Raw genomic sequence first — 14,905 nt, 5'->3', positions numbered from 1 at the left:
AAAAAAGTGGCAGTTTACGGTATTTTTCTAAGCTCATCCTTATCCTAACTTGATTTGTTTTAAACCTTTAAACAGATTCAATGTAAACACGAGAAGAGCGAGGTTAAAACAACACAGAATTACGAGCTGCTTCAAGCATCAGAGGTTGCTGCTTTTATGAAGTGAGACATGATTCATTTGAATTTTCACTTGTTGGCAGAGGTTTCTTGATCACCCTGTGTACTGGCGCTCGAGAAGTACTTCTGCAGAAAACCGTTGTATCGTTTGATAAACCGCCACTTAGGGACAATTCAGAAGAAATTTACACTTGAAGTGTGCAAGCTGGGCCCTTGTCTTACAAGCGCGCACAAGAGTGACTCCAATAAATGGTTTTGAGAAATCGTTGAAGACTTGTATTTTTGTTTATTGAACTCGCTTTTGTCTTTCACTTTTAAAAACTAGGGCAGAGATTGTAAGTTACAAGTGTAAAAGTTTATTAAATTGGCCACAGAGACAGTTTGGTAAAAACAAATTGGTCCATTAGAACGGTTTTCAGTTGAATGCATGTCTTGAAACCAAAACCAGAGTTATCAGTCAACCCAATGAACCAATCAGAACTCGCAACAGTTACATGTAATTATTGTCACGCTTGGAGAACGCGTGTGGAAGGTCACGGCTGGATACGGTTTGGCTTCTAACTGGTTAAGAAAGTGGAGCGAGTGTTTGCTTTTTCTTAACAATCACAGCATAGTAACGCAAAGCCAGCTAGCGCAACGCGAAATTACTCTGGACTCAACTGAAAAGCGCACAAAATCTAGACTACTTCGACACACTCCATTGAAAACTGCACTACATGGATAGCGAAGACGACGTTAGAGCAAGACACTACAAAACTATTTAAGTAATTTCTCTCGTTAACTGTGTTTGTTTACAGATTGGCCATTCGTCTTCCTCCGTATCTATTGTTTACTGATGTTTTAGATGTGGTTTCTCCTGGTTATTCAATCAAGCCTGTTGTAACCTTCATTAACTCCTACCTGGTGGGTGTAACTAAATCATATACAAGTAGATAAACTATGTCGTGTCTTCATAAATACGAATGCGTTCAGCGCCTGCGTAGAATGTTATTTGTTTCGTAGCTGAGTATGACACGAGTCAATAAACTGGGAGCCGAGATGTTCTGTACTGTGTGGTTCTGAATGAAAGCGGGGTCTTAGAAAAAACACCAATTTCTTGTAGGATTTATTCCGGTCCAATGTAATCCGCCTTGTATGAAAGGGACAGTTCACGTCTTTTTAAGCTCCCCTTTTCTCGCTTTTCCAGAAGATGCAAATTACTTTCCTCAAGAAAAACCCTGTTGTGTTCTCGGTAAAATTTACCGACATCACACAGCTTCGTGATAAGTGAAATGTTTATTCTAATGGACTAAACAAATAAAGCAAGGTGGCTCAATCGGTAGTAACATTTAGGCCCAGTCATTTCTGTAGAGTGGAGTGACACGACACTGGAGTATAACCTCCCCCCACTAAATAGGATCTTGACAGTTACCATCGTTCTTTTCCTGACAAGATAGCTCCATGTTCTAGATCACGATGGAGGATGTATACGTTTGTCCTTGCCGCATTTACCCTAAACATTTACGCTAAGCTCGAAAGCCGTTTATGGCTACTCTGGTCACTACGCGCATATTTTCTAGTTGTTTTCTTGTTGTATTTATCTTGTATACAGCTATTTCAGTTAACGTTGTCGGATCAAAGTATAAAGCTACAAGACAAGACCTCAAGATTCTGTGGATTTTTTTTTTATGAATAAGTTCATCAAAATCAGCTATGCCTCGTCCGTCCAGTGAAGATATACGATGGCAAGCCATTTGGATGAAAGAAATGTTAGGATATCAAATGGATGAGGAGGCAGCCTCTTTGAAGATGTGTTTAAGCTTTAAGCGTTGATCCGACAACGTTAATTGAAATAGCTGTATACCTTGTAAACAGTGCAAAATAATAAGAAACCTTAATTAAAAAATCTGACATTAATATTAATGTATGTTTAAAACACGAGCAGCAGTGTTTTATCGGGATTTAAAATCACGAGGCGCAGCCGGGGGGTTTTAGACCCGATAAAACACGTGCTGCGAGTTTTTCAACGGCTTCAAAAACATTCCTGAAAAAACGTGTGTCAAGAGAGTTTATAACAACGATGCTTTTGTGAACGTTGTAAATAAACATACGAGAAAAACATTAAACACCGCATACTAATAAGGTGGAGGTTTTATCGGGTTTTTAAACCACTGCATGTAATGTTTTATCGACCATTTGATGGGTCAATGGGCTTATGAATTATTAATGAGTTTTTAAATTTCTTTTCTCTCTCATTCAGAGGCCTTACATGACTGATAGATGCTGTCTTCCTTTTGATGTCACTCTTTTCATCTTTAAGGTGTCTTCCTCTTCCTATTGACTCGCTTATGCATATGCCAACGCAGATGATATATTTTTATTTTAGTTCAAACTCAACTCGATTAATTGTTATTTGTGTCTTTTGAATGACACGAATTTTTGGTGGTTTTTAATTTTCAGATTCCACTTGCAGAAATATTGTCAACTAAACTTTTTCCACCAAAGAATATCGCTGAGCTCAGTTAAATCAAAACGTCCATTTTATTGCAGTTTTATGTAATGTTTAAAACAGGAGCAGCAGTGTTTTATCGGGATTTAAAACCACGAGGGGCAGCCATGTGGTTTTAGACCCGATAAAACACGTGCTGCGAGTTTTTTGAACGGCTTCAAAAAACATTCCTGGAAAGGTGTGTGTCAAGAGAACTCATAACAATGATGCTTTTGTGAACGTTGGAAATTAGCATACGAGAAAAACATTAAACACCCGCATACTAATAAGGAGGAGGTTTTATTGGGTTTTTAAACCACTCCACGTGATGTTTTATCGACCATTTGATAGGTCAATGGTCTTATGAATTATTAATGAGTTTTTGAAAAAGTGAGAGTGAGAGTGGTTTATATGGTGTAGCTCCGCTGCTCACTGTATAAATTACACACATCTAACAAGTCATTGGTTTGCTCAGACGAAGGTTTAACGCTCGAATCGTCAGCTCTACAACCTCTCTTTAGTGGCCAAACTACCTTGTCAACTCTGGTGATAAAACCAACTATTCTTTTCCACCTTCCCACCAACGCAGCACCGCACATTCTTTAGTAACTATTCCCCTTATCTGCTGCGATGTTTCTTTGTTTGTTTATTTTTTTTGTGCCAAAGTAAGAGCAGTTAACCTCGTAGAATACTGTGAAAATAAACAAACGATATTGAATTCTTCTTGTCTATTTTGACGACCCCAGTCCATGACGTCGGCACGGAATTTCCCCGTTATGATGTCATGACATTCATCGTCATTTGTCCTGTGTTTAGTGGAGTTCGTTCTTATCACATAATTTTCTTTTCATTTTAAGGCTTTGCTAGCTTATTCCAGAGGATCTCTGAGTGAATCACGGTACTGGTATAAACATTTAAAAGCTGTTGTTGTTGTAGTTGTTTGTTGTTCATTTTCGCCCCTGTCTTAGCGCACATCATTTCATCTAATTCGTTTACCTCCGTTCTTTTCTTTCCTTTAGCCCACAAACTGGCTCTCAGCTTCTCTTGGAATGCTTCAGAGAGTGTCCCTTACTCTTTGTTTCTCTGCAGGTGAGATGTTTTTGTGTGTATCCCGTTTTTCATATTTCTTTGGCGAAGACGAAAACAGTACACTGCAAGAAAATGTTGAATACTGCGGTGCTGACAAGATAGATCTATCGTTTGATCTTCTGTTCTAAGTTCTAAAGTATGACTATTCAAAGCAAGTGAGCAGTGCTTTATTCTGATGGTGGTCATTTGCTGCTCAGTATGATTATAACCTCTCTGTTTGAATCCGTGAATGGAATCCTAAAATGTGAGTGTGCGATCGAAAGCTGTTGATTATACGGTACTTTCCAGTGAGCCTGTTTATCAGTCAAGCTTCAACGATTGTCTTGTACCTCGGAGTTTTTGGGTAAAATCCTGGGCCCAGTTGTTCAAATCCTGATTAAGCTAATCCTGGATTAACAAGAACTTTGATTCAAGTTTAATTACACAACAATAAAGATTTTTCAAAAAGATTTTTGTCCCTCAGCTTTAACGTTTATTATTATTATTTTTTTTTACCACTAGCTTAACATAAGAGTTTCAAAACAATTTTAACGAGCGAGCAGAAAACCTCGGTTAACTTTTATTCGTGGATTAACGTTAATTAGTTTTCGAACAACCGGGCCCTGAGGTGTTAAAACTCAAAACCAAGACAATCAACCACACAATATTATCCTGTTCGATGGGCTGTTAAAAATCCTCGTCGGAGATTCATTGGCAGATACTCGGAGCGAAGGAAGGTCAAAACGGATTAGAAACATTTTGGCGAAGAAAAGACAATTTTTGCTGGCCCGTTTTGACTTTCCATCATCCTAACCATCTGCCCTCTAGGGTCTCCAAGGATGATTTAACACACGAAAGCTGATCTAACTTTTGAGATTGTGGCTGAAATCCGGAAGGGTAGCTATTCGGTGAAAATGTATCGAGCATTACTTGCCTTGGTGCAATTTATAATGCTGCTCCGTTTGACTCGTATAGCCCATTTTCACTTTTCATTCTTTTTTCCCGGATTTATTGGTTTATTTTTGTTATACCAGCATTACTGGAAACAGCTCAAGCCTTTCGCTGCAACCCAGTATGACGTCATCCATGGCCCTCTAAAACAGGCGGAGTTGCTTTTCAACTGGAAAAACAGGTTTGTATTACATTGGCATTGCACAAAACGATACGTACCGAATCTTAAACATGAATCAACTGAGAGGGTTAAGACACAAAACAATTCTGAGTTAAACGCGACACGATGACAACACAAGAGAATTGCAGGGCAAGCAAGCTGTTACTTATGTTATGTTTTTAAAAATAAATATTGATTGGTCAACGAGAAGTGTATATTTAGGCAGCTTGGACACCTCTGTATGGGTTGTCGATCGATAACATTTCAAAATGGACAAAACGTTTTGCGTTCACACTCTTTCGTTTTCATAGTTTTCGCTGTACTCAACTGAACGACCGAACACTATTAAAAACGATGCTTGTTGCTGTCGTCTATTAATGTGCCCATAATATCATTTTCAAAACAACAAAAAATCGTTTTTTAACAAAAGCGATGGGCAATGAATAAGTGTAGATTCCGGTTAAACTTTCAGCTCAACGAAAATCTCACGAGACTTGCAAGAACGTGAACAATGTTTTGCATTTGCATTGTATTAAGTCTTTGTGAAAATGCATGCAAAGCAGTTTGTGACGTCAAGTAAGGAATAGACCCATGCCCCTTACTAGCTCGGTCATGGGACAGATCATGGCTAGATTTCGTAACTTTTACAGCCTTTAAAAAGTTTAAAAAGTCAAGATTTGGTTGAAAAAGGCGCCAAATAGCGCACTGAATATGTTTCAAACAGGTGCAAAGATTTATTTAAGAGATAAAAAAATTGGGGGTTAGGTGCACTTTAAGGAGCTGAACCGTGAGCTTCAATTGATGCAGGAGACGGGTTGTTGGATTTGTCTGCGACGCGAGGCCATCGAAATTATCTTCGCCTCTCAATCTCAGTTTGGCCCTTGCCTCAGTTAACTCTCCCTTTCTCGAGATCGCGAAAGGAAAATCTTTACAAAATTGCAACATTTCGTTTTCCAAACATTTCAAAACATCATCAGGTTGACAAATTGGGAACTCGAGATTGGTGATAGTGAGAAGGTTTAAGCGTTGCTATCTTTTAATTTTCTCTCATTTAGAGCTGAAAATGGCCAAAATGTTTCTTTGAGTGAAATGGAAAGTCTAGATGTTTATGTGGTAGCACCTTGTATGGCAATGAGCCTGCGCTGTATAAACAGGTGAGAAAATTATTCAATTCCTCCAAATATATGATTAGTAATATAAATCATATTGTTATACCTCGCAGTTCAAATACGTTTTCCGATTGGAGGAGAACGTGTCACGAGCCATGGGTCAAAACTCACTAACTCCCAAGGACAACAACAACAACGAACTTTCGACTTGCACGTGATCAGGTCGTGCACATTGAAACCGCGGCAAATTTGTATTTGTAACATTTTGCAACAAAGTCGTAAGGCGACACCCGTATATAGTTTGTTTTATTTTTGAGTTGGGAGGTATAACAAAACAATTAATGACTGGCCCCAACAGTGAGTTTTGTTTCCCTTTGACCCTCATTGAGGGTCTCGAGGAAACAAAACTCACTAAAGGTGGACTTCCACTGTCGCGTAAATTTTACGTGCATGCGTATGAGATTAAAGTTACTGGCTTTGGCGGGAGAGAGGAGCGTGAATCGGGAGCGTAAATGTAAACAGTTTAACATTGTCAGAAGTGCCTAGTCTTATGAATGTCGGACAGTGCAGTCAACTTTTTTTATGTTTACACATGCGATTTTTGATTTAACTTTTGTGGCACTTCTCCATGATATTTTTCCTCGCGCAAGGCTGCAACTTGAAATCGCACGTGAAAACCAACTGCGTTGTAAGCGCGAAATTGGTATGCGACATCACAGGCTGAGAATCAGAGAAATTTCGGATTAATTAGTTTGTGTTTTTGGTTTTGTTATAGTTGTGTGATGTCTTATGGATTTTTACCGACGAAATAAATGTGGATGTGGAAGTAGATCCTGTAAATTTATCTTCAAGTTTCAAACATGTTGAAAACCTCTTTGACACCGCGTCGTTAGACCGCGCTGAAATCGCCGCTAGTTTATACCGAGGATTTAAAACTGCAACTTGAGCGCGACAAAAAGTTGCATTAAAAAAGTCCGAGAAATATCGCACGTCTAAAGGGCGATGGAAATCCACCTTTAACTCGTTAATTTTAACGAACTATGCAAGATCTCACATCTACGTTTTTTTGTTTTTGCTATTGCAGCAAAATCGTATCCCTTTTTGAAGAAGAAAGTAAATCTCCAACAGATTTTACCAGAAAAGTGAGTAGATATATCAAGTTCTGTTTTTATGAACTTCTTTTGCACGCTATTTCAGATATACAAAATTGTGAAGATCTTGGAAAGCGTTTTTGTAACGCGGAAACCTTAAAAGAATATGAAATATGATAAGGCGAATGTCTTGTACTGTTCACCAGCTAAAATCATTTCACGAAGTTTTACAGCGCGAAGCACAAACTGTGGTCAGTTTAAGTAATTTGCACGCTTTCAATTCCTGAGATCGGTGAACCAATCATGTTAAAGGATGCCTTCTAGGAAACCCAACTCAAGTTATCCGGAGGGGGAGGGGGGGGGGGGGGCCTCGATTGCTTTCCATTTCGCCGAAATTTTCGGTTTCATTGAAATTCCAGAATTTTTCGTGTCAAATGGAGAGGATTTTTCCGCCTAAGTGAAGACTACTGCAAACTTGCCAGTTCATTGATAGATGAAAGAACTCTCAGCCTGGTAATTGTGCAAAGAAGTCATTAAATGGATGCTAATCCACGCGTTTTATTTGCATTTGTATTTGTTATTTATGTTCCCTGAGGGAACACGTGGCTGTTACTTTCCCCATTTTACAGAAACCCTAAATGACGTTTTCGGAAGTAGTTTCCTTCAAAATTTGCAAAGGTTTCTAAGGCCTTCTGAATAGGTTTACACCTTCACGAGAACGTAAGCCAATGCTTTGGTATAATTCGTGGACGATATTTGTAACTCTAAATGGTAACTGCTCTTTTATTTGTTTTTGTTTTACCAACTACGTGCCTCTTTTCCGCAGCTTGCTGTCTGTTTATTTGACTGCATCATGGCTGAATTTTCACAGATGCTAATTCATGGGCAAGAGGTAGAGATTACAAAGCCGATTAGAATTACATTTACGGTAAACGGCTGAAATGACCACGTGACCATGTTTACCTCATATTTTCCGCTCGCTGTTCTCAGTTTATCAGTAAAATTGAATATTTAAGCATCAAAGGTCTGAATAATTTTGCACTGCTCTCATCTGTGTACTAATTTTTTCAAGAAAGCAAACGCGAATCTCGCATTTGCCGTTTGCCGTAAACACGATTCTAAATCTGTATTGCTAAACACGATTCGTTTTAGATCGTTATGCATTAGAACCCAGACAGCTTTCTTCTTGTGAAAGAAATGTGGTGTTATGTTTTTAAGCCTGGTAAATAAATGATAGATGTGACACATTCATACTCGGAAAAAGAAATTTCGAGCTTTCAGCTTGTTTTAATATCCCAATGTAAATCAAGTCTATATGTTGTTTATTTTTACAGATAGGAGAGGATTCTTTACTCAGAGACTTTGCCTGGGTAAGATTTCAAGCGTCATTTGTTTCAATCTAGAATTCATCAAATGTGAGTTGATTATATTTACGATTTTTCCGCTCTTTTACAGAAACTATTCAGGTGTTTTCCGTGGACGTTGTTGGTGTTTAAAATTGGTAAGAATTTTCTATTCATTATTGATTGACTGCAGCCAAGTAGATAGTTTGACACTTTGTTTGTTTTGTTTGAAGGAAAAACTGAGTAAAACCTTCGGTTAAAGCTAAACACCATTGGTAACGAAGCCTTTTTTTTAAAGATGAAGTGCACATTAAATACTGGTTTGACAAGATTTAACCCGAATCGTCTTTACCAACAAAATGGAAAACGGCTTCTTTTATATGTTTACATTACTTGAGGTGAACTCTCGAGAGCGTTCCGCTGAATATTGGAAAGTTTTTCTGTAAACCTTTGTTTCCATTTAGCTGGGCTTTACATGAACCATTGAATAGGCCATTTCCGAGTTGCTGTGAACCTCATTATGAAAGCGAGGCCAAGTGCAAAGTTTTTATTATGAAAATTAGTTTTCATTCAAATGCAAACAAAACTTGTTTTCGAACACAGGTCACCAAAGCGTATGTGACACAGATGCAAGCGTGATTTAAGAGTTTGTATGGAGTTAAAATGAAATCGAAATTTAGACAGCAATTTTCCCTAAAAAACCCACAAAAAATATACTTAAGTCTGAAAAAGCTTACCCGGTGTGTTTTGCTGTGTCAGTTTTCAATGCTCTTCAGTGCTTCCAAATGCTGTTTTGAGTGGTTTATCTCTCAGCAGCTGGTTCACGTGCATCACTGTATTATGTTAATGGAAAGGTAGGAAACTACAAGTCGAATTTCAATGAAATTTGGCCCGTCATTTAAGGAGAGCACTTCCAAAACCTCGCTAAAATTGGCCTGAAACTTAAGCTCTCGCTTACCTGCCTCACCATATGGCAAGAAGGATGATGTGCGGTCCCTCCTGGGTAGCTCATTTACGGAGGAGTTTATTTATTGAGACACAGGCCTTCGTTGAAAACAAAGTTCATTTCAAATCGGGTGCCATTTTTGCCGCCGACCGAGCCGTGTCGCTTGAATGTTGGAACAAACTCACGGTCAAACCTAGGCACGAGTACTAAAATGTGCCCAGCCGGGGAAATCCACTGGAAGCCTTTGGCACCTAACAAACCACACACACCCCCTCCCGGCTAAGTGCAGTTCTGTACCAGCCATCCGACCTTGTTGTGGCCTTTTTCAGTAACGCGTAAAACATTATTTTGTTCATCAGTTAGCCTGCAAGATGGTATAATTAAGCCAGGTTCGCATTAACGTGACAAGAGAATATAAATAAATATACAACTTATACCGAATTACCTCGACATATCCAGTTGGTAGAGCACTGTACCGGCATCGCAGAGGTCATGGGTTCGAATCCCGTTCAAGCCTGAATTCGATAACTGAAATCGATAACCGGGCCAACCCGCCTTCTCATATGAACACATCGAAATTTTTGTAAAGAAGAGAGAGGCGAGGCGGTATCTCGGAAACCGAGCCAGCCCTGTCGACCGGGCTCATAGGAAGAGGCCCTAAAAGTGTACCGCTGAAACATTGCCGCCGAAACTTGTTGCAACATCCCGGCCCCGAATTAGCGACCTGGGGCCCGTTATCTTGCCGGGCCCGATAAGTATATTTTGAAATGTTTTTTCGCCGTTTACACAGTGATTACAGGCATGGTACTTGGCCAATGTTTGCATAGAATTATAAGTTTTTAAAATTTTTTACTCAAAGCTAACAAAACTTGACTTATGTTAAGAAACATTTATCACCGAAGACACTTATCGGGCCCAGTAAGTTACCGGGACTTTCGAGAAACGGGCCCCTGGGCCCAGTTGCTCGAAGCATGGTTAGCGCTAACCCGGGTTAAATATCATGACAACCTATGGGTTTTAATACCTCTTAACCAATGGTTAGCGCTAACCATGCTTCGAGCAACTCAGCTCAGAGTTCTCCACAGGAAACACTAGACATCAAGTCTCTGACATTTGAACTTCTTCAAGCAGACCCAACTTTCTCTTGTCTCGTTTGCACAACGATGATGCTGTCTTCACTCACGCTACGGACATGGCCATTGCTGTCTGGGAAGACCTCCTCCACAAGACCCATTGGCCAGCGCCCTCGTGGTGCTGTCTCATCAACGACGAGGACTAAATCGCCAATGGTGAAATTACGGCGGAGGGCGCTCTTTTCAATTGACTAAACTCAGTTTATATATGACGTCTAGTTCGGAATTTTATCCTGAGTTACACTATTGAGAACTAAAAACTAAAACTGCCAAGGTCGTTCTTTCCACCTAAAAGCTTTCTCGCTTTCTCGATTTTTTCACAATATTTTGCATGACCTCTTTTTTTATTATTATTTTGTCATAGACGAACATTGTGAATTCAAGGATGATCTTCACCGTCTTAGGTAGGAAGATCTGGGAACTAACACAAATTTTCCAAACAAATAATTGCCTTGTCAGTTTTATTTTTTCTAGCCTTTTTTTTTTTTACCTTTCTGTCACACGAAATTTTTGTGTCACCAATTTTTCGCGAAAACAATCGTTTAAAATTTTTGTCTCGAATTAACTTGTAAATCTCTTTGCACACCTCTAGGTCATTAGTCCTCAAAGATCAGCTGCTCAGATTGTACCCAGCTGTCTTCTTCAGGTTTGCTTTACTGTGTTAGCTTGCAAGTAGGCTTGGAAGAACATTTTGTTTTAGTAGCCAAAAAATTACACTATGGGCGCTCAGTTTTTTTGGGACATATTCTGGATATTCTAAAACCAGAATACCTCGAAAAATTAAATATATTCTTCTTCTATATTCTTCTCAAGTTTGCTTTGTTTATTTGGATATTTTCGTTATCGAGCAGCAGATACAACATAGATTTTTCAGTGTACGCCTTTTCCAGAATACACAGAAAATGTCCCGAAAAACGCGCCCTATGAATGCTTTTGCGATTGAGTTTCTATCATTTTATGTCTGTAAACACACAGTTTTAGTTAAATCAGATAACGTGAATACAATGTATTTACTTCTAAGTGGCGTTTTCGTTGGCGCTGCCATCGTGCATTTTAGTTCCCTACTATTTTGGATTGTGCGTCATTCAATACGCACTGAATCCGACAGTTCCTCCTGATGCATAATCCGCCCTGTGGCCGTCTTTATTCTAGACGAATTAGGAGACTTGTAACCTGACGCACTGCAGATGTTGTCCAATTTAGCACCAGACGGATTATGGGTCTTTAGAACAAAAACGGTCATTTTGTGAACTGTAAGCGAGGTAATGTAATGTTAGCAAAATCATCTCTTTCAGTTTCTATTCGAATCTGCCAAGTGATGCCTTACGCGAGGTACAGTATATTTTCTGTTTCTCTTCCCCGTTATCTCCACACTAATCTACATTTGTTACTTCACCAATGCAGTCCTTGTCAAACTCTGGTTACTTGCATGCCCTACAAGCTTCTGAAATTTTTTTGCTCGCATGTGGTAATCGGTGGAACATCCGGCCGAACGGACTTAAAAGAAAATATTTGATGCTCCCACGACAAGTTGCCCACCTTACTTTGGATTAAAACGGCCAACGTAAACAGCAGGTTTAACCTCGCAAAGTCGGAATATCCCTGTTAACTCTCCACCTCCGTACGAACCAAAGATCTGTTTAGTTTAAACTTCTCGCTTCTGCTTCATCGAGCTTTAGATGCCAGACTATAGAACAGTGGTGGTGTGACGTTTGAAATCAGTTTTTGTGCTTGGCAGCTTAAGGCTAATTTAGACGTACCGATATTTCGGTCCGATTGTCAGGTTCAATCATATGTGGCCAATAGGCCATTTCCGAGTTGCTGAGAACCTCATTATGAAAGCGAAGCTAAGTGCAAAAGCTTTTCATAATAAAATTAGTTTTGTTTGCATATGAATGAAAACTAATTTTCATAACAAAAACTTTGCACTTAGCCTCGCTTTCATAATGAGGTTCAAAGCAACTCGGAAATGGCCTATTTACACGCGACGATATTTCGGCCGATATCCTTTTCTGTTGGTGTAACGTGGGGTCGGTCTGATTCAAAACTCTGTAGTCCTGCTACAGATGTCTATAAATCGGGCCAATTTTCGTCCGCTCGCCATTTTCCTTGTCAAATCTGGCCGATTAGTCCATACGTGTAAATTATCCTTCAGCAAAGTGTGTTTTGCTGCAGCACTGTAAAAGTGCGACGTTTTAAAAGGTCTAAAACTGACACTTCTTTTTATAGGTAACGGCGATAAGCGGCTTTCTGGAGGTTACCTTGAGCATGTACAATTCTTTTGTTTACCTTCGAAAAGAATGTCTTGATGGCGTTGTGAATAAAACCGCAGTGTGCTCGGTAAGTATGTAAACAAGGAACATTGGAATGTTGACATGAAATTCTAAAAGTACCCAGTCATAGTTATTTACATGTTAAATAGAGACCTTACGCAAACAAGACCGCGAAAGTAAAAAAGAACGTCAGTGATGGAGTATGTAATGAATTATTTAGTGAGTGACACAGGCAAACTCGGAAAAAGGAAATCCGAGTGCTCCTATCAGGAGTCGAACCTAAGGCCTTCCGATTACTAGTTCGGATGCTCTACCACTGAGCTACAGGAGACTCGTGGCCATTAAACTAGGTTCATGGTTATTCCTTTGCGCATATCCACACATTGACATTCCAATTCTGGCAGTACGCAGGAAGTTTGTCCCATGAACCTAGTTTAATGGCCTTAGCTCTGTGTCAGCTAGCTGTATTCGTAGGTTATATTATTTCTCTGACTTACTTTTTATTGTCTTTTTCAGCCTCTTCATTTGGATTTTTGTCGTCAAGTTTCCGTTTTTGTTCGTGACTGTGTGTTATCTTCACCCGCGGAAATTCTCAAGAACTTATCAAAGGTGAAAAATCTCTTTTCAGTGACTACCCTCGTAGTTAACAAAAGTTGTTCTTTTTTGTTGTTAATGTTGTTTGGTTCATATCGACACGCATTTGGTACCCGAACGCGCCAATTTGCGTATGGCTTGAAGGTGGTGTTACAAGTAACGATTTAAACGCGATTTTGTTGCGTTAAAAGTTGTTATCGTGTAAGCAGTGCGTGGACAACTTTTTGCAAAGTAATTTGCTGTTGCAACGCGTTCTCTCAGCAAAATAGGGAACTTAATCAACGACGACAGTGACGGCAACGACGCGTGAGTTTTAAGTTTTGGTACATTAATTTTCTTTGTCGTCTCTGCAAAACAACAAACATGAAATAACCAAATTCAAGGTTTTGTGGAGAACGTGAACATACGATGGTGAATTTTGTCATGCTCCTTCTTAACTTGAACGCCTCTCCTGCCAAGTTCCCTTTTTGAAAAACGCTTCCTTTCTGTAAAGAAAAAACCTTGCTCCAATGGTAGCTTGAATTTACAGTGTAACGATTTTAGATTTTTAACGAAACCGCTGTTCGAGTAAGCCATTCCCATTCTTTGTCAGAAGATGTCGGGCTTCCCTGGCGAGATTTGTGCGCCGCTATTGAATTTTATTGCTTATGACCTGGCCTTTAAGTGGAAGCGAGGCTGGGCCCAGTTGTTCAAAGGTCGATTAAGCTAATCCTGGGTTAACGTGAACTTTGATTCGAGTATATTTACTAATCCGTAAGGATTCGTCCAAAAGATTTTTGTCCCCCTATTTTTGCCTTAGAGTTTTCTTTACCATTAGCTTAAAATGAGCCTTTAAAATCATTTTTAATGAGCGAGATGAAAACCTCGGTTAACTTTTAATCGGGGATAGCGTTTATTGGCTTTCGAACAACCGGGCCCTGGAGGCGGTTGATTCTCTTATGCCAGCTAGATCATTTACATATCAAACGCAACCAGGGTTTGTTTCAAAACAAAGGCCCTGTTCAGACTAGGTCCTCGTGCACGGCCACTGAGAAAATACGTTGTTCAGACTCCTTGGTGCCCAAGGAGCAATCGTTTGCTCGCGCGTCTCGTTCGCGTCCGCCATTTTGTTTTATGTATTGCAGGGAGGCATGGGGAAAAAGAGCGAGAACTGAAAAAAATCCTTTTCAGACCAGTGTTTGAGGTAGTGTCCATACCTGAACGGTGACGAGATTTTTGCTCGGGCACCACAGACTAGTGCGCATGCCTGAGAACCGGACGAGAGCAGCTGGTCTGTACCCCAAAGGAGGCAAACACTTGATATATCTATTCAAATTGACAACAATGCAATTAAACGTGTGAAAGAAACAGTATTTTTAGGTGTTATCCTCGATGAGCATTTGTCATGGAAGCCTCACATTCTTAGTGTTTCTAGAAAAATATCAAAATCAATAGGTATTATTTATAAGTCTAGTTTTTGCCTCCCCAAAACCTCCTTACGTTCCTTGTACTATAGTCTAGTTTACCCTTACTTAATTTATTGTGTTTCTGTGTGGGGATCGACGTATCAGTCTAATTTAAATCGGATTATTGTTCTGCAAAAGAAGATAATTAGAATAATATCAAAAGTTTCTTTTGATGCTCATACCGGTGTTCTTTTTAAAGAACAGGAGAT

At 39.5% G+C, this 14,905-nt stretch overlaps 1 protein-coding gene across 3 annotated transcripts in view; it reads left to right on the top strand.

Annotated features, from left to right (window-relative positions):
* The window catches only part of LOC146477984 (Fanconi anemia group A protein homolog), a 43,992-nt gene that overhangs the window by 27,463 nt on the left and 1,624 nt on the right, over window positions 1–14,905 (top strand). The window contains exons 36-51 of one of the 3 annotated variants that reach the window (XM_085112698.1): window positions 76–161; window positions 914–1,019; window positions 2,356–2,415; window positions 3,441–3,481; window positions 3,603–3,672; window positions 4,686–4,783; window positions 5,818–5,916; window positions 6,956–7,013; window positions 7,789–7,854; window positions 8,297–8,332; window positions 8,418–8,463; window positions 10,749–10,788; window positions 10,977–11,030; window positions 11,680–11,716; window positions 12,614–12,724; window positions 13,174–13,266. In XM_085112698.1, the coding sequence (XP_084968824.1) occupies window positions 76–161; window positions 914–1,019; window positions 2,356–2,415; window positions 3,441–3,481; window positions 3,603–3,672; window positions 4,686–4,783; window positions 5,818–5,916; window positions 6,956–7,013; window positions 7,789–7,854; window positions 8,297–8,332; window positions 8,418–8,463; window positions 10,749–10,788; window positions 10,977–11,030; window positions 11,680–11,716; window positions 12,614–12,724; window positions 13,174–13,266 (1,101 nt within the window). Of the gene's footprint in view, window positions 1–75; window positions 162–913; window positions 1,020–2,355; window positions 2,416–3,440; window positions 3,488–3,602; window positions 3,673–4,685; window positions 4,784–5,817; window positions 5,917–6,955; window positions 7,014–7,788; window positions 7,855–8,296; window positions 8,333–8,417; window positions 8,464–10,748; window positions 10,789–10,976; window positions 11,031–11,679; window positions 11,717–12,613; window positions 12,754–12,808; window positions 12,975–13,173; window positions 13,267–14,905 lie in introns of those variants that run through there. The other 2 variants (XM_085112697.1, XM_085112699.1) reach the window with 2 other exon arrangements.

This window comes from Pavona decussata, unplaced genomic scaffold (assembly GCF_977016875.1).
Source record: "Pavona decussata unplaced genomic scaffold, jaPavDecu1.1 SCAFFOLD_67, whole genome shotgun sequence".
NCBI lineage: Eukaryota > Metazoa > Cnidaria > Anthozoa > Scleractinia > Agariciidae > Pavona > Pavona decussata.
The sequence above is the reverse complement of the archived record's forward strand: the minus strand, read 5'-3'. Positions and strand labels throughout refer to the sequence as shown.